Genomic DNA, 27459 nt, shown 5'->3' with positions numbered 1-27459 from the left:
TAAATATAAAACGTACAACATAAATATAACAAAAGTCTATAGATAGCCTATAAACCTAAACAAATCAATAGTAAAGCAATAGAAAAAAAATACTTTTAATATATATAACACAATAAAAATTACCAAGGAATAAACTTAATAAGAAAAACAAGTGGACTTAATTGAAGGGAAAAAACTGAAACTTCACTGAAGGACCTAAGAAAGATGTAGATTAAGAAATATATTTCTGGCTCTGAAGTTAATTTTTCTAATATAAAATTTCACATTTAATGCATTTTGAATCAAAATTCCCTTGAGGTTTCCTTTTTTTAAAGTTAGAAAAGTGATTCCAAACTTTATATGAAATATATTAATTGGTCTGAAAATAAAACCAAGGAAAAATTTTAAAAACAGAGATAGTAAGGAGAGTCTGGTCCTACCAGTTTCTTAGACAGTCAATAGCTAAAATATTAAAAATGGTATGGTACTGGAATAAGAACAGAAAATATAAAGGAAGAAAACTGAGTCCAAAGGGTTTTAGTAAGATAAAGCCCTGTAAGTTATATTACAGATTACTGTGTTAAGAAAAATTATTCAATAAATAAGGCAGCAGTAATTGAACATTTAGAAAAAAAATTAAAACCAGTGCTTTATCTAATGGCATTTACCAAAATAAATACCAGATGGACTAAAGGATCATATATGAAAAGTGAAATAAGAAATATCTTTAAAAAAAGTCTAGGAAAAATACATGGAAGTTCTTTCTAAGCATAAAAACAATGCTACAAGCTGCAAAGGAAGTAGCTATCTCAGGCTACTTACAAAAAAATGAACTAAAATTAAATAATAAACAGCAATCTTGAAAAGATAGTTACATTTTATTAGTAAATATCCTTAATATATAAAGGTCCATAAACCAGCAATCCCAATTCTGATAATCTACACTAAATTATATCATCAAGAATATTCACTGCAGTGTTGTCACTGTTTCCCCTTCGGTAATTGTGTAAACAATGGGGCCAAATTTGGTTAAACAAAACAAGAACACATACACAAAAAGAATGCATTAGAAAAAAAAAAAAGGAGGGGCGCCTGGGTGGCGCAGTCGGTTAAGCGTCCGACTTCAGCCAGGTCACGATCTCGCGGTCCGGGAGTTCGAGCCCCGCGTCAGGCTCTGGGCTGATGGCTCAGAGCCTGGAGCCTGTTTCTGATTCTGTGTCTCCCTCTCTCTCTGCCCCTCCCCCGTTCATGCTCTGTCTCTCTCTGTTCCAAAAAAAATAAATAAACGTTGAAAAAAAAAAAAAAATTTAAAAAAAAAAAAAAAGAAAAAAAAAAAAGGAAATAAACCAAGGTGGTTATTTTTATGTAGTGAGGTTTATTGGTACTAGATTATTTTTTTAATATACATTTATAACTCTTTCCCAAAACTGTAATGACAAATATATATTACTTTTGTAATTCAAAAATAATATAAAAAAAAAACACATGAATGATCATTTTCATAAACACATGAGATTATCAGAATTCAAAAGTTTCAACAAATACAAAAATTCACAATCATTTGTAAATCAAACTGTCTGCATGGTGAAAGCCCCTTAAAGCTTTCTGGTTCTATTAGTTTCTTAATGTTACATGAAAATACAGTTAAAAGAAGTCATTCAATGCTGTCTTAGATTTTATTTCCATTTTTTCTCTCAAAGGGATTTTGATTTTAATGACAATAAAGGTATTAATTTCACAAAAATTACATCTGAACATCACTGCAATGAATTCTACAACGGTCTATATGCAATGGAATAGCTTAAGATAAAAGTATATTTCACATTCATAATATATTTTCAGTGAATATTTAAAATAGAATCAATTTAAGTCTGGTCATTCTATGTTAAGTTTTTATGTAGGAAACCTCATCAATGTACTCCAAACAGGAAGATGACTAGTCTAAAAAGGACATTAGGAAAGGACAAAATTTCTTTAAAAGTGTTTACTGAGAAGAGTATTATCTCTTCCGTGATTTAAAACTCTTGTACTTTAAAAAAAAAATGTAGTTATACTACATTTTGCTTTCTTTAGTAAGCTATTTCCTAATACTTTGATATACTTCTTGCATGTCTGTAGTCCTACATTTTGCATCTCTCTCAAGTTACTTAAACCCATATGGCAACTTATGCTTTTAGGCAAGGCACAATCATATGAGAGAATAATTTGGAGCTCCCATATGCTGTGATACTGTGGACACAGAAACATACTTTCTTCTTAGCCCATGTTGTGCTAATACATGTTACTGTATTATTTGTATGCATGTGTACTAATTCATATTTTGAGCAACTTATTTATTCACACTAAGTGAAAGTCCTAGCCAACTTTATTTCTAACTACTTGACCAACCTTCTCTACCCACACAGTATATCACTCAAATTTAACAAGTTTGCCTTTTCACCCATTATGAAACACTCATGGAATCGGAGTTCTAGCCCTATATGTCTCCTAACTAGTTTTGTGACACTGGGAGAGTCACCTAACTTCTCTGGGTTTCCATGTTTTCACCTACACAGTGAGGACAGGACTGTACTAAAACACTTAACGAAGTCTTTTATAACTCTGAAACTTTATCATCAATGTTAGGGAACAGAGTCCATTCTAATCGCTCTTAATATTAAATTAGTATCTACTGTGTGGAAATACTGTGGGGAACACAACAGTAAATAAAATATATTCTTAGCAAAATGATTTTTGAACTAAAATACCCAGACTTAGGTATAGTACTACATACTAATTATAAAGAGAGGCATAATCATTAGCACAATTCTTCCACATTCCATGAACAGAACTAGTCACATTATTATTAGAAATTTCTCTTACCTATTACTACTTCTTTTTTCAACTCTCTGAGGTCCTTCCTTTTATTTTTGCTGCTCTCTATTATAACTGCAAATTAATTGCTCAAAATTGAAGTGCCCACTGCTCCCACAAAATGATGGAATGTCTTATTTCTCTTTTGTTTAGGCAAAACCTGTTAACTTTTTTAAACCTGTAACTTTTCATAATGAAAACAATTGAGGGTTTGTGGGAACCTCAGAAAATAATTTAATAGAAAATATAACTGTTCTTTGTCAAAGGCAGGAATCCATTAGGAACATAAGGAATACTTAATGGGCCAGAGTCATACTTCCACAAAGTTAGGGTGCTGTCTCTAACAACGGTGGAAAGGGTTGTACAGTGGAAAGATATCATTTCAAAAAATATATGAAGTCTCAAGTTCTCTTATTAATTCATTATGAAAATGTCATACATTAATTGGTTCAATTTGCCTTTTGGGAAACTAGGAAGACATCTTTGGAGAACTAGTCCTTCAACATTCCCCACTTCAGACAACTTCTAGAATTTTAGAGCTATAAGAGACCTCATACTCTTTCAATCGCCTCATTTTATAGATAACACATCTGACAAAAAGAGTGGTGAAAACACCTTTCCAGGTCACAAATTTAATGACAGATCTATTCCGTTGATCCTCAGTCCAGAATTTCTTCAGCATATCACATTTGCTGGTATTAACAACCTTTTAATAAGTTAATATTTGCTTCCTTATAGTTTTATAGGGTTATTTCTGTTATAATTATCTGGATTTAGTGAAAAATTAACACTTACTATAAATACATAACAGAATTTTCACCAGTGGAAGGGACTATATCTTATTCATTATATCCTCAGAACTTAATACAGGTTCTGGCACATAGCAGGTATTTGACAGGTTGTTATAAGTTAAGAGAATGAACTTTACAGACTTGGGTCACATGTACTCTTAGCTTTTCTTAAAAAGAAAAAAATATAAGCTTTTCTTAAAGAGAAAAAAATCTAAAGCTCTTCAGTTTAACTTTGTTCCCTTGATTATTTCAGACATTTTTCTCCGGACTTTCTCTGGCTCTATGTTCCTTAAGGTTAAGGAATCAGAATTTTGAATGAAGATAAGTTTCCTTTCTAGAAAGTATAGAGTGTGGTAGTGTAGTCCCTTTGCATCATTTTACACTGGTTAACAACAGCATTTGACACTTTTCTTTCAAACTATAGAAGTACAACACATGAATCGTTGGTGGTTTGACATTTAAATACCCAGAGAATGTTGTTTTTATTTACTCTGCCAGAATAAATTCCATTTTCAGTATCAATTATAAAAAATGTTAAACAAAACTAGACTTGGCAACTATTAAATTTTTTTAACCAGAAAGGTCCATTAGTCTATACTTTTGTTTCCTGTATTTAAATAAATTATCTGTACAATCGACATTATTCGAGCATCTAATATGTACAAGTCACTGAACTCCCTCATTCATGAATAAGTAATTCACAATTCCAGAAACTTATCTTTTTTTTTTTTTTGATTGGTGCAGAGAAACATTGGGTAAGTTTCGAACACATGAAAAAGGCCCTTAAAAAGTTTTAATAAAAAACATGTTTTAATTTTCTCTTATACATTGACTTATTTATTGCCTTCCACTGTCCTAGACCTAGGCAGACCCTTCCTGTCATCCTTAAGAACTCTACAGAGACGCTCTTATTTAGCAATCTTTTACCATTATCATGCTACCCTCCAACATCCCTTCTATCATCCAGAAGAACTCTAAAAGAATCCTTTTATTCAATAATCCTGTCCTTTATGATATATGCTACCAGAGAAGCTTAGAGATAGGAAGAATCTTAGAAGTATCTAAGTTAAAATCCCATATACCAGAGTGATATTCACTAAGAATAAAACAAATCACTGTACCCAAGTATAGTGCTTAAGCTCTTTAACATATCAGCATGCCTAATGTGTACACATGATACTTACTTGTACTCATCATAGACTTCCTGTTTGGGCAATGAAGTCTCAGGATGTTCTTCTAGGGTATTCCGAATCCATGAAAAGGCATGCATTTGCTGTGCCCGACTAGATGATACGGCATTCTGATCACTAACCATAAAACAAAGACATGTTTTAGCTGAACCAGACAGCAATTCGTTGATAATTTTTGAGACAGCCTATAAGCTCCACTAAAGAATTGCATGTAAATACAATTGTAAATACGTGTAAATACAAATGACCAAACCAAATTCAGGCCATATAGTAAATGCCCCATTATCTATATACAAATTGTCCACCTGTGGTTGTGAGCCATTTTCTACAGCTAGTGACTGACTGAAGTTATTGCTGTTCCATCCCTGTACCATCCCTTCCCATGCATGGTCTCTAGAGTGGCATAGGTGATGGAGCGCTGACAACATAAAGTATTTGTTTCTGTGAAAATTACACAGATTAAGTGGATATTTGCTCACTTACTTGCCTATACATTTACCTAACTTACCAAATCATCAAACTTTTAAAATAAGTTATGGAAACAATTATTTTCTATTTGCTTGGCATTTTCAAGTAACTATTCTGAAATCTTATTAAGCACTCTATGCTCCAGAATGCAATTCATACCAGAGAGATCCAGAGAGGACAAATCTCCCTCTACAGTCCTTCTCTAACTGGCCCCCTCCCCAGGCCATTACTTCCATTAAACATCCTCAGTTTTTACTGTAGGGCCGCATCATTTATAAACTAAATCCATAAAAGGGACACCCAAGATAGCATGAGGGAAGTTCCTCTATTGATTCTGACATTCATCCCAGGTACCTATAATAATTATTTAATTCCAAAGAAGATACTAAAGAAGTTTCTAGGACAAAAAAGATGATTAAAATGGTTATGAAATTTGGTTTGAGGGAGAAGAGGTAAAAGCAACAGAATTTTCATGCCATTTCTTTTTATACACAATTTTAAAGTAATAGAAATTTAAGTACAACTTACATGAAAGAAGTGCACTTTGAGAAATACTTAAAAGGGTAAATAAACCTAAGAATAGAATGCATGAACCAACAACTTCTCTATTTTCTGGATGAAACTATTAATTTTTTTTTTTAATGTAGGCTTAATGCAGGACCTGAGATCAAGACCTAAGCTGTGATCAAGAGTCAGATGCTTAACTGACTGAGCTATCCAGGTGCCCCTATTAAATATTTTTAATAATCAAAATACAGTAATATCCCAAAACACACTTAAAATATCTTCTGTTTAAAATAAATTCATGTTCCATATATGTAATTTCACTTTTTTTTCTTTTATACTGTGCTCTGTTTACCTGGCAGTAACTACAAAAAACTCCTGCAACATCATTCTTTACAATATTTAACTGTTTATTTTCTGCTTTTCTGTTCAATTTTCACAGTCCCTCACATTGCATAAATATATTGATCTGTTTAAAAAATAAAACCCAGGGGCGCCTGGGTGGCGCAGTCGGTTAAGCGTCCGACTTCAGCCAGGTCACGATCTCGCGGTCCGGGAGTTCGAGCCCCGCGTCAGGCTCTGGGCTGATGGCTCAGAGCCTGGAGCCTCGAGCCTGTTTCCGATTTGGTGTCTCCCTCTCTCTCTGCCCCTCCCCCGTTCATGCTCTGTCTCTCTCTGTCCCAAAACTAAATAAACGTTGAAAAAAAAAATAATTAAAAAATAAATAAATAAATAAAAATAAAAAATAAAACCCAAATTGTATTTCATAGCATTTACTCGGGTACACAAATGAATCAGAAAAAACTATAGGTAAATACTTACCCAAATATGATCAAAGACTAAAAAAAAAGATCTCCTGTTTTGCCATTCTGCTTCCTGATGGTTTTAGAAATAGCACACAACAATAACAACCACAACACACACTCCCCGCACAGTTCTTAGGGATGTCCTACAAACACTATAATTAAGGCAAAAAACAAGAGATATACCTTTTCTCTCCATTGCTGAGACCAGAAGGCAGCTGAAGGTAGAGGTAGAGTTTCTCCAGGTCTGTAAAATTCTCAACTTCTTTCTGGTTACAAAAGATTAAAAAGAAATATCATTTTAAAAACACTTATTTATCCCTCAACAAAATTTACTAATACCTGTGTACTACTGGTAGGAATGTAAATTGGTACAGCCATTGTGGAAAACAATATAGATGTTTCTTAAAAACTTAAAAGTAGAAATACCATATGATCTAGTAAGTAATTCCACTACTGGATATTTACCCAAAGAAAATGAAACCATAAATTCAAAAGGATGAACACCTATGGTTACTGCAGCATTATCTATAATAGCCAAGATACGGAAGCAACCTAAGTGTCCAGTGATAGATGAATGGACAAAAAAGATGAGGGGTGTGTGTGTGTGTGTGTGTGTGTGTATACACACACTCACACACGAATATTACTCAGCTATAAAAAAGAATGAGATCTTGCCATTTGTGACAACATGGATGGAACTAGAAGGTATTAAGCTAAGTGAAATAAGTCAGAGAAAGATAAATACCATGTGATTTCACTCATATGTGGAATCTAAAAAATAAAACAAGCAAAAATGAGCAGAAACAGACCCATAAATACCGAGAACAAACTGGTGGCTGCTAGAAGGGAGGAGGTAGGGGGATGAGCAAAACGGGTGAAGGGGACTGGAAGTACAGGCTTCCAGTTATGGAATTAATAAACCACAGGGATAAAAGGTATAGCATAGGGAATATAGTCAGTGGCATTTTAATAGTATTGTATGGTGACAAATGGTAGCTACACTTGTGAGCATAGTGTAACATATAGACTTGTCAAATCACTATGTTGTACGCCTGAAACAAATGCAACATTGTGAGTCAACTATACTTCAATAAAAATAATAACAATTAAAAACATATTGACTGTTTAAATTTAAACTAGATGAGTCACCTGCCAAGAAAAAATAAAGACTTTTTTCTTATCAGTAAGATAATAGATAAGTTGTTTGATAAATATATCTCACATAAAAAGTTACTAAAAGAAAATGGTAATTTCCTATTAATTCTTATATTCTAGGTATAAATAAAATCAATGCTTAGACAAAATAGTATTAGAGGAAAGGTCTAGAGTAGAAGTCAAAAGAATATTCATTCGTTAGTCTTAACCATTTAACTGGCTATGAAGCTTCAGTGTTCCGGCAAATTTTCCTTACAACTGTGAGAAGGATGACAGGACTTCTATGATCCTTTTCTAATTCTCAAAAACCTACAACATGTGACTGATGATGATACTCTCATACAGGGGGCAGAAATGAAGTTTAAAAATACTGAAGTACTACCAACAAACCTTTCCACACAATGCAGATTTAATTATTCACAGAGCTACAACCATGGCTGCTATTTGGAGAACCTACCTGTAAGATAAGCTGTAGCTATTCTGCAACTACATCATTTTGTCTCTAAACCTACCCTTTAAAATAATTTCTGCTATACAGAGGACTGTAGAACTTTCTTTCGCAACTCAGTTTGCCAAAAGTAGCTTTAAATGTGCCACAAACTCTGTTACAAAAATAATACAGTGAAATTTTGGTAGCCTAAAAGAAGTCCATTGCAATTGAAAATGTGGACAAATAATTGGTACTCCTGGTAACAGAATTTATTCTTACCTAATAAAGCACAGCTTAAACACATATCCAATTTTAAAAAAGTTTAAAATGATATAACTTAGCCTATTCTTAGTCTCACCAGGATTTATCTATAAAACAGTTTAATCCTAGAATTCATCCACAAAAATCTACGTATTTTTCATTCTACTGTTTTATGGGAATTTTTGCAATTAGCTCTCACTCTAATACCTAATATATTTATCAACAATACCATGTATAACTCTCCTCTCAACAAAGGAAAAACCAAAACACAAATAGACATTTTCTTCCCAACTGTTACTTAACACTTTCTTTTCTCCAGATCCCCAGAATTCAGTTTTGGAGCATGCTTAATTTTATTCCTTGTCATGCTCTCCACTTTAATCCTTTATTTAGTCCTCTTAAGTCTTTCCCACACATTCTTCCAAGTCTCTTTATTTTCTCTGCCCCACATTAGTCTAAGTCTTCAGTTGTCTGTCTTTTAACAATAAAGGAGGATTCATTTACTCATTCATCAATTTTATTTTCTGCCATGTTTCACAAATGATTTACAGTAATTACAAACTTACAGTGAACCTATGTATGAACCTATGTTCATACACATATGAACAATGCAACAGTCCTTGTCCTTAAGGAACTTACAAAGATTTGTCATTACTAAAAACGTACAAAACTAGGGGCACCTTGCTGGCTCACCCATTTGAGCATCTTGATTTTGGCTCAGGTCATGATCTCTCATGGTTAGTGAGTTCGAGCCCTGCATCAGGCTTTGCACTGACAGCATGGAGCCTGTTTGGAATTCTGTCTTTCCCTCTCTCTCAAAATAAATAAACTTAAAAATAGTTCCTAAAATACTTTCTGTTGAGTATTATTAACATCACCCAGTTAATCTCAATAATCCTTATCATATTAAATCCAACGTAGGTTATGTTACCAAAAAACCTTATTATGTGCAAAGCCTGAGAAAATGTAGTACAAATCATCATTTTTGGATAAAGAAAATGCAGTATATGTGTGTGTATAAAACAATACTATTCAGCTATAAAAAATAATGAAATCTTGCCATAAGTTTATGATAACATGGATGGACCTTGAAGGCATTATACTAAGTGAAATAAGTCAGACAGAAAAAGGTATATAACATATGATCTCATTTATATGTGAAATCTGAACAATAAACAAATAAAACAAAAAAAAAACCCAAGCTCATGGATAGAGATAGATTGGTAATAGCCTGAGGCAGGTGGCAGGGCATGGGAAAAATGGGCGAAGGGAGTCAAAAGGAACACACTTCGAGTCATAAAATGAGAAAGTCATGGGGATGCAATGTGCAGAATGGTGACAAAAATTAATACTAATGTATTATAGGGGTGCCTGGCTGGCTCAGTCAGTAGAGTGTGTGACTCCTGATATCAGGTTGTGAGTTCAAGCCCCACACTGGGTGTAGAGATTACTTATAAATAAAATCTTTAAAAAATACTACTGTATCACATATTTGAACATAGCTTAGTGAGTGGATCTTGAAAGTTATTACCAAAAAATATTTTTTTGTAGCTACGTATGGTGATGAATGTCAAATGGACTTACTGTGTGCCAACCGGGCTTACTTATTTTGCAATATATACAAATGAGGACTCATTATATTGTACACCTGAATCTAATATCATGTCACATTAATTATACCTCAATAAGAAAAGGAAAAAATATCATTTTTGATGACTAAGAATAAAAAAACTTCATAGAGCTTGAGAAACCTTGGATTCTATAATTTGCAAATTTAACATATACTAGAGGAAAAAAGAGAAGAAATTCCAGAAAAGAGGAGAAATTCCAGAAGGAATTCAGAAGATAATCCAAATTAGGAGAAAGTGCCAAAGAAGGGATTTAAAGACAGAAGTCAGAAAAATATTTTTGAAAAAGATCAACCTCACTGTCCTATTTTGGTTTTTTTTTTGCCTTTAAAACAATGAAAAGTTAACTACTGATTCCTATTTCATCTATTATGTGGGACTCAACACATAGAAGAAGAAATATGGAGAATTTGCTAAACCTGATATCAAAATTCTGTGAAGCAAACGGGAACAAATGACTCAAGTGTGTAGTGATGGCATTCAGGTCTAGCAAGGCTGAGTTCACCATGAAAATTTTTGGCTTCAGAGATAATGTGTCACTTAAAGATAATCAATGGCTTCCAAAACAATGACTAGTGGTGTAGAAGACTTAGCCTTGCTTGATAATCAAGGCAAAAATATGTTGCAAATATGTTAAACATCAGATTATTTGCTATGCTTTGTGAAGATTTAAATGTCAAGAAACATGTTTTTCTGTCCCATGTTGAGATTTGTTGGTTGTCAAAAAGAAGTACGTTTGGCTGGATTTATGAAATGAAGAACAAAGTTGCTCCATTTTTAGAACATTAGAAAAAAGACCAACTGCCGAAACTTTTAAAAGCTGTAATTTTAAAATTTAGCCTGAAAAAGAATGAAGTACTGATACATGCTGCAACATGGATGAACCCTGAACACATTATGCTAAGTGAAAGAAGCCAGACACAAAAGGCCACATATGATTGTACCTCTATGAAATATCTAGAATAGGCAATTCCACAGAGAAAGATTAATGGCAACCGGGGGAGTATGAGAACTGATTGCTTCATGGGTTTCCTTTTGGGGTGATGAAAATGTTTTGGAACTACATAGAGGTGGTGGTTATGCAATATTGTGAATATACTAAGTAAGTATCACAGGGGCACCTGAGTGGCTCAGTTGGTTAAGTGTCCGGCTCTTGATTTCAGCTCAGGTCATGATCTCACGGTTCATGGGGTCGAGCCCCACGTCAGACTCCATGCTGATAGCACAGAGCCTACTTGGGATTCTCTCTGTGTCTCTCTCTGCCCCTCCTGCGCATGCACGAGCACTCTCTCTCTCTCTCTCTCTCCTCTCTCAAACTTAAAAACTAAGTATCACTACATGTAAATTTTTTGTGCTGTGTATTTTAGGTCAATAAAAAAATTACAATTTTCAAGAGCTTGACATATTTGACAGATATATCTGAATACTTGACTTTAAACTTCAAATAACAAACATCAACATCCTTATTCCGTAGGCTTTAAAGTTTTCATTTTCTTTAATTGAAGAAGTTAAGTCTCAAAGCAAAATTATTGAAAATGATTTCAAGTTTACCTCAAATATTATCTAGTTGGTTGAATGAACCATGGTGATAATTTCCTACTATTGTGATTGAAGGTTTCTTCTGAAAGCTTATGAGGACCTCTCTCTCACACATTTCAATCTTTGTACGAAGACATACAAAAGGAAATCTTTGAACTAAAGTTTGATTCAGATGTCAAAAACCTTCCAGGAAACCACTTTAAACTTAATTTTGCACATGACCTAGTTAGTGCTTTGATCTTTCACATCCTGAACAGAAGAGCCTGTAGCAAACAATCAGATTCAGCATTCAGTTTGATATCATGTGATCCAGAGGGGGAAAATAGGTATAAATGTAAGATATACAAAATCAAGTTACTTTTGGAGGTTCAAGGTGGAGTTTGGTATTCAAGTCCTACATTCAATCCCCTTCCCTTCTGAAGCTTTGGCTGATAAAGAATATTCATTCACACCAGGAACTAGTAGCATGGAGCTATCTAATTCCTTCTATGAGGTGCAAGTAAAGTGGTAAAGAGAACAAGGGATAGAGACAGTGCTCATCAAACATTCCACTTGCTCACCTACACTTCTCAGCTTCCTTTGCAGCCATGAACTGAGCAGAAATGATTATTTCATTTCTCAGCTGACATAATTAAGAATCAATGTGTCAACTCTGTTCTTTTCTTCCCTTTGTGAACCTTGGAAGCCATGTATTTCACTGATGAAACTGTAAGATGCAGTGTCTCAATGTGGGTTACCAAGGGACCACGTGGAGCAAGGACCTCCAATGATTTGTGCTGTACATATAATGTGAATGAAAGTAAATTTTTGCAGTTATGCCACTGGTATTTCAGGCATACTTTGTTATGGCAGCACAGACTAGCCCATCTTGAGTAATACAGAAAGTTAGACTTTTCCTTCTAGCACTTTTGAAAGAACTGAAGATCCCTTTTCTATATGTAGATAAAAATGTGAGGAGGGGGAAAGGATTCCTTTCTGTAATCACAAAATCTTTTACTCAATCATTTTTTTAAAAAAAAAATTTTTTTTTCAACGTTTATTTATTTTTGGGACAGAGAGAGACAGAGCATGAACGGGGGAGGGGCAGAGAGAGAAGGAGACACAGAATCGGAAACAGGCTCCAGGCTCTGAGCCATCAGCCCAGAGCCTGACGCGGGGCTCGAACTCACGGACCACGAGATCGTGACCTGGCTGAAGTCGGACGCTTAACCAACTGCGCCACCCAGGCGCCCCATTACTCAATCATTTTTAAAATGGCATTTAACTTATTGTGAAATTTCAAATTAAATTAATCATGGATGTAAGATATTTATATTTATCAAAATGGGATATAAGCTAAAAAAAAAAAAAAGGTTGAGAAGCACCACTTTAGAAGATACGGCCTTCATGTTCTCTTCCACTTAACTTTTATTTCTAAAAAAAAACAAACAAAAACAAACAAAAAACTAGTTAAAAATTCAACTCTAATAATTTTGGACACATGATCCTGTAATATATGCCTTTGTCCCTCTACTTTGGGCCACAGCAATTATTCAAGAATTTATACCCAATTAATTTGCACTTACTGCTTTTTTGCATTTACTATTCAAAAAATGATTTTCAGTGTCTAGTTACACCTTCCCCCTCAACTAGACTGAAGATTCTGCTTTGCCCAAAGTCAATCACCTTTTGAAGCAGAATCCTGAAAGATAAGACAGAGACAGATGGGAATCCTTCTAATACTTTAATATCCCATTTAGTTTTTTTTTTAATTTAAAATTATAAAGTATTTAAAACAACATACAGGAAGCAGGTACATATGCATCACTAGTCATATTTAAAAGACGCTAACTTTTTGCCACATTTGCTCCAAAATTCTTTCACCTTTAAACAGATTATACAACAACTACATGGATAAAAAAAAACAATTTGTTCATTTCTTTACTGACAGTTATCATAAAGTTTCACTATTTCAAATAGTGCTACAATAAAAATCCTTTATTTGTGACTGCTGTATCTTTGTGTAAGAGCTTTTTCTATGGTACATACTTAAAAGTAGAAATACCTGGCCATAAAGGGTGCATATCTTCAACTTTATTGGGCATTTCCAAATTGCTCCCCCAAAACTGTTGTGCCAATTTATATTTTTAGCACCAAAGCTACAATTTTTCTATATCTCTGTTAAAGCTTAAGATTTAAATGTTAGCCACTCTTATGGGTATGAAAAAGTATTTCACTGTCTTACATTTTCTGATTGAAGGTGAGACTGAGGATCTTTTCATATTTTTTTATCATTTGAGTTTACTCTAATATAATTGCTATCAAATTTTAGCATGCATCAGAACCACCTGGAGAGCCTGTTAAAAACTCCAGAGTTTCTGATTCAGTAGGTCTTGAGTGGGGGCCAGAGAATCCTGATTTCTAATACATTCAGTTCAGTGATGCTGATACTGCTAGTTAGAGTATCTTATCGAAAGAACCACAGTTGAAGAACATTTAAAAATGAGGATATTTGTCATAGTCCATGTACTAATCTGCCATTGGCTATAAGTGCTGCTATTACATTTTCCTAGTTGTAGCTTGTCTTTTCACTTTGTTTTTCGAGTCTTTGATGCAGAGAAGTTTTTAATTTCCAGGAAGTCAAATACATCAATCTTTTCATTGATAACCTGTGCTTTTTGTGTCTTAAGATCCTTCCCTGTCCCAATGTCATAAAGATATCCCTCATTTTCTTTTTAAAGTTTTGTTTTTCACATTTAAGTCTTTAATTCCCCCGGAATTTATTTTTCTCATATAAAGTACGGTTCTAATTACAATTTTCCCACAAGGATAGCTAAATGTTCAGTATAATTTATTGAATAATTCACCAATTCCCTTATTTTTCATGCTCCATCTACTATGGGATTCTTGTCTATTCACAAGTTTAAAAAGGGATGCAATTTTTACTTTTAGCACTTAAAAACACCTTTTTCTGAGGTGGAATTTAATTTAGAAAAAAACAATTTATCTTTAAGAGTAATATAGCAAAATGTATGATTCACTGATTGTTCTTGAACTTATGTCACAGAGACTTTTCATATAAAAATATCATCCAGTAGCTGATTAATATAGTAATAAAGCATCTTTGATAGAGCTTTTATAAATCTGAGTTTAAGAGGCACATTTCCTATCGATAAATAATAAGAATATGACCTATATTATATGTTATAAATGAAAGCAGCAGCTGCTACTTGAGCTTGATAGACTGACCCTTCAAGTTCAATTTATCTAAAGCAGTGAGATAGAGTAGTAAGGTGTAGAATATAGAATTAGAAGGCTTAGAGCCAAATTCCAGATTTGCACTCATTAGCTTTGTGATATTAGGCAAGCTGTTCAAGCTGAGTAATCTGTATAAAATGCTCATAAAATTTTTGTGAGGATTAAAAGCAGTTTATAAAATATATTTATAATAGATATTATTATTATTATACAAATATTATTCTGAATTAATTTAATTGCTTAAAAGATTTTGCTGGAAGAGTTTATTATTCAAATTCTATCAAAAAGTACATAATCTTTTATTTCAAAAAGCAAGATATCTTAAGAAATTTAGGAATTATTTACCTTGGTGACCTCCACTAACTTGGGAGGTACATTCTAAGAGCAAGGCTCCTAGATTTTGTATGTAAGTGACACATTTGCCCATAAGTTATTAAAGGCCACGTTCTGCCAGTGCTGACTTTCTGTTGGGTAAATGCAGAAGAGAGTTGATACTATTCCTTCCTAAGCCATCAAGATGAAAATAGAAATTAGAAATTACTTCTGACAACAACTGTGCTAGTACTAGACAGAGAGGAATCAATTTAAGCAGAATAGGTCAGAAATAAAAGCTTTTCCTAGGTTGGACTTGGAACAAAACGTGTAACGTTCCACTTGTCTCCTGTAATTAAAAAGACTTGAAAAAACATTCTATAATTCAAAAACTGAGTTTATTTTTAGTGTTTCTGCTTATATGCTCAGGACATCTGCCTCTAAACTACCAACACATATAGGATGGATTACTGAGAACCAGGTAGAATTTCAAACGTCTGATTACCAGAACTTGAAGCCCTTTCAGCAGATGGAAAAGAAATATGTTCCCAGTATTTACTATCATGGATATAGTTACAAGGTAGTCTGAATGGAGAGATCTGCTCCTGTTTTTAGGGAGCATCTTGAATCAGGTTTGCTCTATAATTTCATGTTAAAAAAAAAGGAATTTCTCCGGTTTGAAATCAATTCTCTATAGTGATGTGTTTCTTGTTATGAGACTTCCCTATTCAGAGTTTTGTTTTGTTTTAATAAGGTCATAGAACTGGGAAGGGGCTGATGCTTAAAAGAGCATAACAATTAAAGGCTTAATTGAGAAGTTTTCAGGTAAGATCCTTGATGGTGAAATGACATCTGAGGATCATCTTTATTTCCAGAAGAAGAAATTCTTCCATTGAGATATATAAATACCCTTCAAAGAACTGGCTAGGTTGACAATGACTGACTTCTGGTGGAAGATGACCAACCAGGGTATCATGTCCATAATTATTCTTTAATCTTTACTTTTCAAACTGGTATCAGAAAAAGGTCTTTTTAAAAAGTTTCAATTTAAATTTATATTTAGCACAGTCAGCTTAAAATCCAGAAACCTAAATTCTCCAGCTTGACTGTTTCTTCAGTTAATCATGTATGGAGGGAAAATATATACACTGATAGGATAATCATGCTTGAATTTGCCTTTAATTTTTTGAACAAAAAAGCAAAAAACAAAACAAAATGTAAAAAAAAAAAAAATCCAATTTCTTCCCCTCAGGTGACACTAATTCAAGAGCACAGAACTAAAAGTCCTCTTCACCAGCATCACTGACAGAAGGACTAAAAGGGGGAAAGTAGAAGCTTTTTTTATAGCTTTTTTTAATTGATGGAAACAATCACATACCTGATATTATATTCTCTCAGGCCCGAGCAGTTGTGAAAGCTGTCCACCCACAGGATTGAATAAGGAAGACAGAGAAAAAGGTCAAGGTATGAGGACTCTTATTTTTCAATCCTTGTTGCTTAGAATTCTTAATTTTCAGTTTCCTAACTTGCTATGATAGAACCATAGTGGGCATGGGAACAGGATGCGATCTTCTTTTGAGCTACCTGCTACAAACAATGTAAGATGAAATTATTTTTCTATTCTCAGTCCTAGAAAATATAAATCAAATGGGAAGAGTAATTTTTATTATATTTGTATTATTGTGAGAATTTACTCTATTTGTAAATTTACTGATTTAGATATAAAATGAAAATGGTTTAAATTTCTGTTCAAAATATTCTGCTCTGAGATAAGGAATGTGACCTGAGTTCATTTGAAAGACATCAATTACTAAGGGACAGCTTAGAAAAAGTAAAGCAAGGCTGACAAGCAAACTCCAGCGAAACCCAAAATTTCTTACTTTCTTCTAATTCTGCTGGGTGAATTAAAGAATCCATGGCCATCTGAAAACAAGCTAATGAACAAAAAACCTCCTTCAGCTTGCCTCAACTACAATCAAACCTAGAGAACTTCCCACATCAAGAAGCCCCGAAGGGCTGCAAGGTAAGCACCGGAAAATTCACACTCCAAGTGGGTAAGTAAGGTATTTCTGAATAGATACTGTGTCATAGGTTAGGAAAGTTCTGCACATAAAATTGGAAACAGATTAAATCATGAAAAAAAAAAGTTAAAGACATTGCCAAGGACATCCAAACATCTAACTGTATCTAACAGTGGTCATTTTAATGAATGTACTTTAAAATATACTGGTTTTTGTATGTGTGTATTTTAAGGGCTTAATAATAAAGAAGGAAGCTGCAACTCTGAAACTGAAATAATGAGTAACATGGTAGCAAGTGTCATGGCTACATAAGTGCCCAGATGACCAAAGATTAAACAAAATCTGAGACAAGGGCATATTGCTAAAATATTCATATAGTAGGTCCTAGGGTTCAAACAGGCAGAGGGCACATAAATTGACAGATTTGGGTCCCTTCGATACAGGACTCAGAGGAGGGCACTAGTAACCACAGTTAAATTCTACAAACAAGTGATCAACATGGGATGATCATTTAGTACTTCTCTGGATCACTTAGGTGAGGCAAAGGTTATTATCAACATTTCTGCATCTCTTACAAAAAGACCCCAGGGTTCTACCAATGGTTGGGGTTGGAGGGGTGGCACTAACAAGAAGGATAAAGTTTAGGTCTTTCTAGTCACTTTGTTTTTAATTTTTTCAGCATGGGAAGAAAGAATGGTCCCCAAGAGCGCAGCTATTATGTTCTAAAATGGATTTCTAGTTGATTCTTCAAGATTTTAAAGCTACAGCCTCAGCAAAAGTGTAGGCCATAGAGATGAAAATTCAGTTCTGTAATTGCTATCTGTTTCTAATAAACTTTCCTTTTTTTTTTCCTTAGTGTACTTTTCTGCAAGTTTGAAATGACTGAAAATGCAAAGACAGAAAAACTAGAATCCTATAACAATTCATTTGTTTGCTATGAGACTATGCTTTTGTTGTGTTATGCCATTGTTATGAATATAGAGATAGTAATAAAATTGTGTTTCTTTCAGGTAATGGTGAGAGATAGCTATTATTCTTTCCTATTTTTCTTTGTGACAATAAAATGAATTTGAAAACTAGCTGACAATGGTTAGGGCATTCTTAACAATTATGAAAGAGAAGAATTACTAGAACTCATGATTTGGGCCTTACTGGCAATTTGGTCCACTTGAGTCCTTAACAGGAGGGGAAAAAAAAAAAAACCCACATTATGACTATATTGTCCTCCCGTACAAAGAGAGTATAAAGTAACTCATGATTAATGTAAAAAAATAAAATAAAATAAAAGGTTCAATATCCTCTAAATGGCTTGGCCTTGTACAGATTATTTCTTTATGATACTCAAAAAACAAAACCAGCTATTTAAATCTGGCCCTTTTGTTAAGTCTTCTACCCTGCCCCAGTAAATTCTACACAAAAATGCTTTCTTTTGAAAGTTACCCATTTCTTTACCAAGTGACTGAAAGGAAAACATCAGATTCTGAAATAGGTCTTTACTTACTAACAGTAACCCTAGGGTCACATCCCAAGATAAACCCCATAACAATGAGCCTTTTTCAAGCTACAATGTATTTTAATTAGATACTGCAAACAAAGTTTTTTGTTTCAATCAAGTCTGGGTTAGTAAATTGACCTCAGTCACCATTTAGCATTCATTCACCATTTAGCATTCATCACAGAAAGGATGTGGGGTCAGAAAGCATGATTTCTCCTGTAAAGGAGGGAAAGGAGGAAGGAAGCCTTCCAGTTGTATTGACCTCATACATGCCCCCTCAATGACGTATGAAACACCTCTGGAGGGCAGGAGAGGACAAGTACCTCCTTTTCTTCTTCTTCTTCTTCTTCTTCTTCTTCTTCTTCTTCTTCTTTTTTAAAATGTTTATTTATTTTTGAGAGAGAGAGAGCATGAGCAGGAGAGGGGCAGAGAGGGAGGGAGACACAGAATCCAAAGCAGGCTTCACGCTCTGTGCTGTCAGCACAGAGCCCAATGTGGAGCTCAAACTCATGAACCGTGAGATCATGACCTGAACCGAAGTCAGATGCTTAACCAACTGAGCCACCCAGACACCCCCATATGCCTCTTCTTTAAAAATTGTTCCTTGGGCAAGTTATTGAAAATTATGTCCAGCAGAGTACCGTCTGTCTTAGTCCCACTCTAACAGCATTAGTTTGGTTCTCGAGGAGCAGATATACTACATTCTCATGTTGCATACATCTTTTAGTTCCTGCCCACTCACTTCAGCAGTAGGCACACTCAAATAACTGGCTTCCAACCAAAGACATTAACCATGGGATAGACTTGAAAAGTTTAAAAATTAAATGAGAACATTCATTCATTCATCCAGCACTGAGTTCTACTATGCTTTAGGCATGACCTTAAATTTTAATACAAAGGGAGAGACAATCAACAAAATTTATTTATTTATTTTTAAAGTTTATTTATTCATTTTTGAGAGAGGCAGAGAGGGAGAGAGAGAGAGAGAGAGAGGCAGAGAAAGCAACCCCAGCATCTGACAGCTCAGAGCCCAAAGTAGGACTCGAACCCAAAGACCACAAGATCACAGCCTGAGCCAAAATCAAGAGTCGGATGCTTAACCAACTGAGCTACCCAGGCACCCTGACAATCAACAAAATTCAAAAATGAAACAAATGTTACATGATTATGATAAATGCTATGAAGAAAAAGTTTTGGAAACGGATACAATTTAAAGTAGAGTGGTCAGGGAAAGTTTCAGTGGGAAATAAGACATGAAAATGTTTCGCACAATGGCTAACCAATGGGAAAGACTCTCAAAAGAGCCACCATAATTCTTTGTTCTACCCTACTTTTGATTTCTATTGACTAGCTGTTGTAATGTTGCAAGAACAGACAGTAAAGAGAGCCCACATTACTAAGAGACAAAAAGAGAGGCTGTCTTCTGTCTGTCCTCATACATATCATTATGGCTCCCTCAACCCTGTAAAGAATGACTCTCAGAAGAACCTTGCCCCAAAAGAATCTAACACAGAGGTCACAAATTCAAATGCCAGGCAGGTAACGCAAATGATTAAAAACAGACTATAGGGAAGAAATGTATTTATGCTAAGGAACAAAAGCCTGGTGGGAATTGAGAAGACTGGAGAGTACAGATCATGTTTGAAAGGGGTAACTGCTACCGAAGCCTAGTAACTGTTGTCATATGGAAGTAAGGACTTAGTGCCCTGAGTTTTCAAGAGAAACCAAACACACAATTTTTTTTCTGTGAACTGTCCCAATTTTGAAATGTGGTAACCAATATGAAATTTAAAAAATGTCAACATGGGCCAAACAAAACACCTCTGTGGAACAGATCTAGCCTGTGGTTCTCTAGATTAGTTCCTCTGGTCTACAGGGTTAAGTGCTGATTCCTTCCAGGGCCATAAGCACTAAGAAGCTTGATTTGCTGGAAAGACCTGCTTGTTATTACCATCCAGTCCATATCTGAGTTAGCATATGTTTTAAAATCCAGGAATGCACTTAGATTCAGAGAAAGCCATATTAAAAAGATGCTATAAGCCAAGATGAAATGATACTAGAATAGCCAGGGAAATATGCTCTATTGCAGTGCTCCAAATACAACCCTGGTGAGGATCCAGGTACTGCTGAACTTCCACATAGGGATCTCTGATATCTGATAAATGAACAAACTTCCCACAGACCGACTTCTTGCTTGGCTTTCTCCTTGCCTGTTCTAATGAACTTACTACTATGCTAAACAGGATTTTTCAGATGGGGTATTTGGTGCCTTTTTTGTGATTCTATTTTTAGGTTTTAGATTTTGTAATGGACAACTCATATGTGCCCAGAAAGTTGGTTGCTTTGCCTGAAAACAACCTTTGGTGCTCACTAAAGGCTTTGGTGCTCACTAAAAAGGTAAAGTTTTTTTATTTTTTAATTTTTTTAATGTTTATTTATTTTTGAGAAAGACAGAGTGCAATGTTTATTTAATGTTTATTTATTTTTGAGACAGAGAGAGAGAGAGGGAGACACAGAATCGGAAACAGGCTCCAGGTTCTGAGCTGTCAGCACAGAGCCCAATGTGGGGCTCAAACTCATGAACTGCGAGATCATGACCTGAGCCGAAGTCAACTGCCTGAGCCACCCAGGCGTCCCAAGAGATAAAGTTTTTTAAAACATAGTTTAGTCTTTTAATTTGTGTTCATGTCCTTAGGGAGGACAAACACTATTCTAGTGGGAGTGGGAGACAGAGTCTTTAAAGGATTAATGAATCAATATTCAGAACCTAGGACACACTTAATACAGATTCATCACAAGTTCACTTTTTCAAGTTTTCTATTGTACTCCCTTGCAAGAGGACCCTCCTGAGAGCTCTCCTCTGGAGGGAACCTGCCTCACTACTTGAATGGTCTCAATGATGGCATTTGTCACCCAGTTTCAGGTTTCTCCAACCCTCTAAAAGGAATAGTCTTCTGGCAATTCTGTGTCACTTACCACTTCTCCCTCTTAATGATAATCCTACAAAGTCCTCTTTTGGTCAACTTTCATATGAATAAACCCTATCCCAGGATTTATAGCACAGTTCTGTAAAACAGTTTTTTTTTGTTTTTTGTTTTGAGTCCTTTTGCAATATTGGTCAGTTAGTCCGTTAGAGAGCCCTAGAAGTCAGGCAGCATACTCCTCCTGAGAGGTTTAAAATATGGACTCAAATAGTTTAAAATACCCTCCCTTATTCTTGGTTTTAAGCCTTTATCTTTCCAACTAATGAGAAAAAAGGTAAGCAAAGGTTGTCTAATCTTACATTTATATTCTTACTAGGATTGCTGTTGAACTGCCCAATCCATGAGACATATATTTTTCTTGGTGCTTCCGACTGATTTCCTGACAAACTGAATGTTATTTAATATTTACATTAGCCTTTCCTAACAGGAACCAAAACATATAGTCTTTCCCCTGCCCGCCCCCTTAACCATTATTAGTTCTAATAATTTCAAAGCAGGACTAATCATTTAGGGAACCTGAACATTAGAACTGCTGGAAACACTGCTTCCTGGTGGTGCAAACACCTAAAACACAGTTAACGTAAGTAGGAAGTTCTCAATATCCTGGTAGTTCCGAATGATAACATACGGGAAATAATTTCTCTCTCTCTATTCTGGAAACTTGCTCTACAGATTTTACCAATGATTTCCTAAACAGTGTGGCCCAGAAAACCGTTTTCATGATAAGTCTTATGAGGGGAAAAACGTATAGAACACACTGAGTACTTAAGATTCATGACATGTAACACCATATTAACAGCTTTTAAGATATTTTTTAATCCAAAGTTCATGAAACATTTTTGACTTTTCAAACTTTTTGCATAATATTTTAACATTCTATGGGACTATTCTTCCAAGGACCATATTTTGGGAAACGTGAACTGTTATTCCCCAACTCGCTGTGATGGACTCTAACCAAAACAGGCTTTTCCTATACCAATTACACTCATGGTTATTTCTCTCATATTTCAGGCCTTCCTACACCTGTCAGGTAGTTCATTTAACTAAACTAAGGCAAGAGGACTAAGCAATATGGACTGAGCAGCTTTCAAATTCTGCTGGGGTCTAGCTAATCTTCCAGTACTAGGTATGGCAAGGGTAAGATTTAGTCTCTACTATTAAATTGGTTATAAAAATGTAACTGGGGGATGCCTGGGTGTCTCAGTTGGTTAAGTCTCCAACTTCAGTTCAGGTTATTATCTTGCAGTTTGTGGGTTCGAGCCCCACATCAGGCTTTGTACTGACAGCTTGGAGCCTGGGGCCTGCTTTGAATTCTGTGTCTCCCTCTTTCTCTCTGCCCCTACCCTCCTTGCACTTTCTCTCTCAAAAAATGAATAAACATTTAAAAAAAAATGTAACTGGATCAACTTTACAAATGTATAACGACATTATAGATCTAAAAGTGTTATAACTCATGAGAAATTTAGTTTAAGATATATTGGCTATCATTAAAATTAAGCAAAAACCAAATGCTTTAATTGCAAAAGCATTAAAACATTACCAAAAAAATTTTATTCACAATTATACCACTACAAATATTTTCATTTTTCCTTACTGATAAACAGGCAAAATGCTAGGCTTTAAAACTAGCATAGATACAATTTAAAATTTTTCACTTCTTCTAGATTTCATAGTGGTATAGTCTTCGCAATTATAATTGATTTAATTAATTAGAATAATTTTAGCTATTTTGTTTTAGAGACAATGTTATTTCTTTAAAACGCATTCAAGCAACCTGCATGCAAAAAACTAAATTGCATTTAGAATTACTGACTACTAAAATTCAGTAAAATAATAAAATCAGATTTTAATTTTTTCATTTCAGATTTAAAGTTGGAAAATTATTTTCAAAAGTAATTCTTGATTAATATTTTGAGAAATAATTCTTGATTATAATAAGAAACAGAATTTCAAAAAATTCACAAATAAACTCATGTTTCAGATATTTTTAAAAAATGATATAGTGTATCACAGTTTTTAAAAGCCTGGGTTCTGGGGTCAGATTACCTAGATTAAAAACCTAATTCTACCAATTATCAAGTTTTATGACCTTGGATAAATTACTTAACCTGTCTGAGCTTCCTTGTCTATAAAATGAAGATGAAAACAAGATTAACCTCATAGGCAAATTAAGAAGACAGAGTGATAAAACATGTAAAGTACTCATCTGGCATATGGTAATACATACTCAATAAACGCTAACAACAAAAACAATAACAAATACAAAGAAACTCTGTTTGGGGGTATTATATGCATATTATACATTCTTTTTGATAATTATTGTTTGTGAATAATCATTCAGCAAATGTTTACTGAGTATATTCCACGTACTAGACACTGTGCTAAGCACTAGGGATATAAAGACCATAAGAAATAGTCTTTACTTCCAAAAGCTTATTTTTGGAGAAGAAAACAAATTAATCTGGTGATTAGCATACTATGTGGTAAGAGCTTTAAGAGGAGTACAGAGTGTTTTATAGGGTGCATGAAAGCAGGGGCTCTTAAATGAGAAGGTAATGCAGATAGGTTGAACTAGTATATATGTACATATACACATAAATTGCTAACCATTTTCTTCTTTGTCTTCCTTTCATATAGAGGCTAGAAAAAAAAAATCCTCCATGTTCTAGTTTCCCTTACAGCTAGGAGTACCCAAATGACATTAGTCTGGAATCTGAAGTTTCTGAAGTGGGTTTTCAGAAGGGAAGTAAAGTATCCTAAAATAAAGACAGAACGTCTCTAGAAGAAAGCTCTTTTGCCTTTCCTCCCTTCCTGCCTCACCATTTGGACAAAGGCAGATAAGTGCAGCAGCCATCAATGACGTGACTGGAACAAAAGATGACACAGCAAAAAAACAAAAAAACAAAAAAAAAACAAAACACCTAGGACTCCGGTGGCATTGTTGAGTTACTGCACCACTCTAGAATGCCTAATTCTGGACTTGTTAGATAACACAAACTCTTATTTCTGTAAGCCACCAATAGGGTTTTCTGTTATCTGCAGCTGAATTCATTCTTAGTACATGAACAAAACTTTCTGAAAAGGTTTCTGAACCGAGTCCAAAAGAAGGGGTAGGAGTTATCCAAGTGAAAAAAAAACCTGAGAAGGGCACAGCTGGCAGAGGAAATAGCATCTACAAAGGCCTGGAGGAAGAGAGAGCATGGAGTGTTGACACCGGCATCTGCTCTACAATATGCACCTTCTGGCTTCTCAGAAGGCTTTAGCCAGGAGATTCCCAACCTTTTCCATCTTCCATTCACGAGGTTTCAGGGATTCAATGCTCTCCTCTCAGTGTTTCCATATGGGCAGCATTCATTTTTAAACAGCATGTTCTGTGATGATGAACATGTGTCTTTAACTAATGTTTAGACTTCTAAAAACAAATTTATGGTAATTTAAGTCAATTAGATCCATATTATCAATTTACACATATAACACCATCAACTAAAGCTGCCATGTGTGCTTATTATGTGCCAGGCATGTATTTATACTAATTATCTCATTTAATATTCACAACAACTCTGCGATAGGTACTGTTATTATGTCCTTTGTTACAAAACTGATTTAGGTTAAAATTGTCCAAATTCAAACAGTAATGGTAATATTGGCTGGGGCAAGGATTCAAACTCACGTCTGTTTCATTCTATAGCCTCGGCTCTCAGCCATTCTGCTATACTGCTAAACAGTTTCCTTAGTTTCTGGCTTGTTAGTTCCACTTCATTTGCTTGCGTCCTTCCTGCATCTATGCAGTAAAGTTTTAGTTCCCCATCTGTACTCTGTAAAGGAGAGTGGTGGTGGCTCAGGATGGTTATCTCCTAACAGGAGAGTAGGAAAGGAAAGGGTATATGTAAGTAGAGTAGAACAAGAAAAAAGGGAAAATGTCAGAAAAAGAAAAAATGTTCTTTTCCTCCAAAACAATGAAATAAGTTTCTGTTCTTACTAGCAAACTGTGAAGCAATTCCAAAAAATAAATTCAAATATCTTAGCAAGTTTAAGGTCTCTAAAATGCCTAAACTGAAGGTGGCAACCTTCTTTATATTCTAAATTGCAATGTTTAATAATTGATGAGTTTATGCTCATTCATATACCTAACAAATATGCACTGACCATTGTCATATGCCTTTGCCCATATTATAATGAATATATTCCTACACTTGAGAAGCTAAGAACAAATAAAAACACTTATTATAATTATCATAGAGATGACTACATAATACCAAGAAAGGTAATTAAAACACAGGATAATATGGGACACAGATGTATCAAACTCAGACCTAAGAAATCACAGATGGTATTCCAGAGGGAGTGATACCTAAGAATCTTAAAATATAAGAAAAAGAAAAACAAGGAAAAAAAAAAGAAGAAGAAGAAGAAGAAGAGATGGTCTAGACCAGAGTTTTTTTAACTTTAACATTACTAACAATTTTGGGCTGATAAGTATGTTACAGGGTGATGTCTAGTGTTTTGTAGAATGTTTGAACAGCCTTGTCTTCTACCTCATTGATGCTGGTCGTACACTCTGTTGAAAATCAAAACTGTCTCTAGATATTGTCAAATGTCCCCTAGGGGGCAAAAATGCCTCTGGTTGAGAACCATTGCTGCACAACGAGGCCTGAGAACCAGGCCTGCACAACGCAAACTGGTTGCCACTGGTCACATGTAGCTATTTCACTTGAAATTAACTTAAATGGAATAAAAATTCAGTTCTTCAGTCACACTAGCCACATTTTAAGTGTTCATTAGCCATGTTTTAATGGACAGCACTATTCTAGAGCGTATATATTCTCTTATTTCACAACTATTCGCTATGCCTTAATGAGAGCCTGTGGAGGGAGTGAAAAAAGGTAAGGTTAAACAAGAGAAGTAAGACATGAGTATGAAAGGTCTCCCATGACTTAACAAAGAATAATGGGGATCTGGTGAGAGGTGTGAAGCAAGGGTATAAAATAACAGATGCACATTTTATAAAGCTGATTATAATGGTGCTGCAGAGGACAGAATGAAAGTGAAGAGTCTAGAAGCAGAGAAAGAGCTGCAGTATTTCTAACAAGTATGGCAACCTGGATTAATGCAGCAGCAGTAGGGACGGACAAAAATGGATCAATTAAGGAGGCAGAATTGATAGGACTTGGTGATTGACCAGATATGAGGTACACTGAGGATAAGAATGAAGAATGACTACCAGGTTTTTAGGATGGATGAATGAGTACATCCACTAAGACAATATGGTACAAAGAATGTTCATGTCCTAATCTTCTCTTCCCAGGAAAACAGTAAACCTGTTACCTTCCATGGCATAAGGGACTTTGTAGATGTGATTAAGGACCTTAAGATGGAGAGATTATCCTGGATTATACAGTAGGCCCAATGTAATCACAAGTGTCCAGATAAGAGGGAGCCTGAGGGAACTCTGAACACACAAAAAGAGAAGTGTCAAAGTAATGCAATGTAAGACAGACTTGAGCAGCCACTGCTGGCTTTGAAGATACAGCCATTAAAAGCTAAAAAAGGCAAGGAAGCAGATTCTCCCCTACAGCTTTCAAAAGGAACACAGCCCTGATGCTACTTTCATTTTATCCTAGTGAGGCGTGTCAGACTGCTGACCTACAGAACTGTAATAAATTTGTTTTGTTTTATGCCACTAAGTTTATGGTAATTTGTCGTAGCAGCAATAAGAAACTAATACAGGTAGGTTCAGAATTGGGGTATGATACAATGAGATTGGTTCTGGAAAAGACGAGTTTGAAGTAACTATGGGACATTCTGG

The 27459-nt window shown here is 34.8% G+C and overlaps 1 protein-coding gene across 1 annotated transcript in view; it reads right to left on the bottom strand.

The window, feature by feature from the left end:
* Positions 1–27459, bottom strand: part of RFX7 (regulatory factor X7) — a 135051-nt gene that overhangs the window by 40948 nt on the left and 66644 nt on the right. The window contains exons 4-5 of the mRNA XM_043555358.1: positions 6775–6857; positions 4808–4930 (exon numbers count right to left, since the gene is read on the bottom strand). Of these exons, the coding sequence (XP_043411293.1) occupies positions 4808–4930; positions 6775–6857 (206 nt within the window). The remainder of the gene's footprint in view (positions 1–4807; positions 4931–6774; positions 6858–27459) is intronic.

The sequence above is a fragment of the Prionailurus bengalensis genome, chromosome B3 (assembly GCF_016509475.1).
Source record: "Prionailurus bengalensis isolate Pbe53 chromosome B3, Fcat_Pben_1.1_paternal_pri, whole genome shotgun sequence".
Classification (NCBI taxonomy): domain Eukaryota; kingdom Metazoa; phylum Chordata; class Mammalia; order Carnivora; family Felidae; genus Prionailurus; species Prionailurus bengalensis.
Note: the sequence above shows the minus strand (reverse complement) of the source record. Positions and strands in the feature narration are given on the sequence as shown.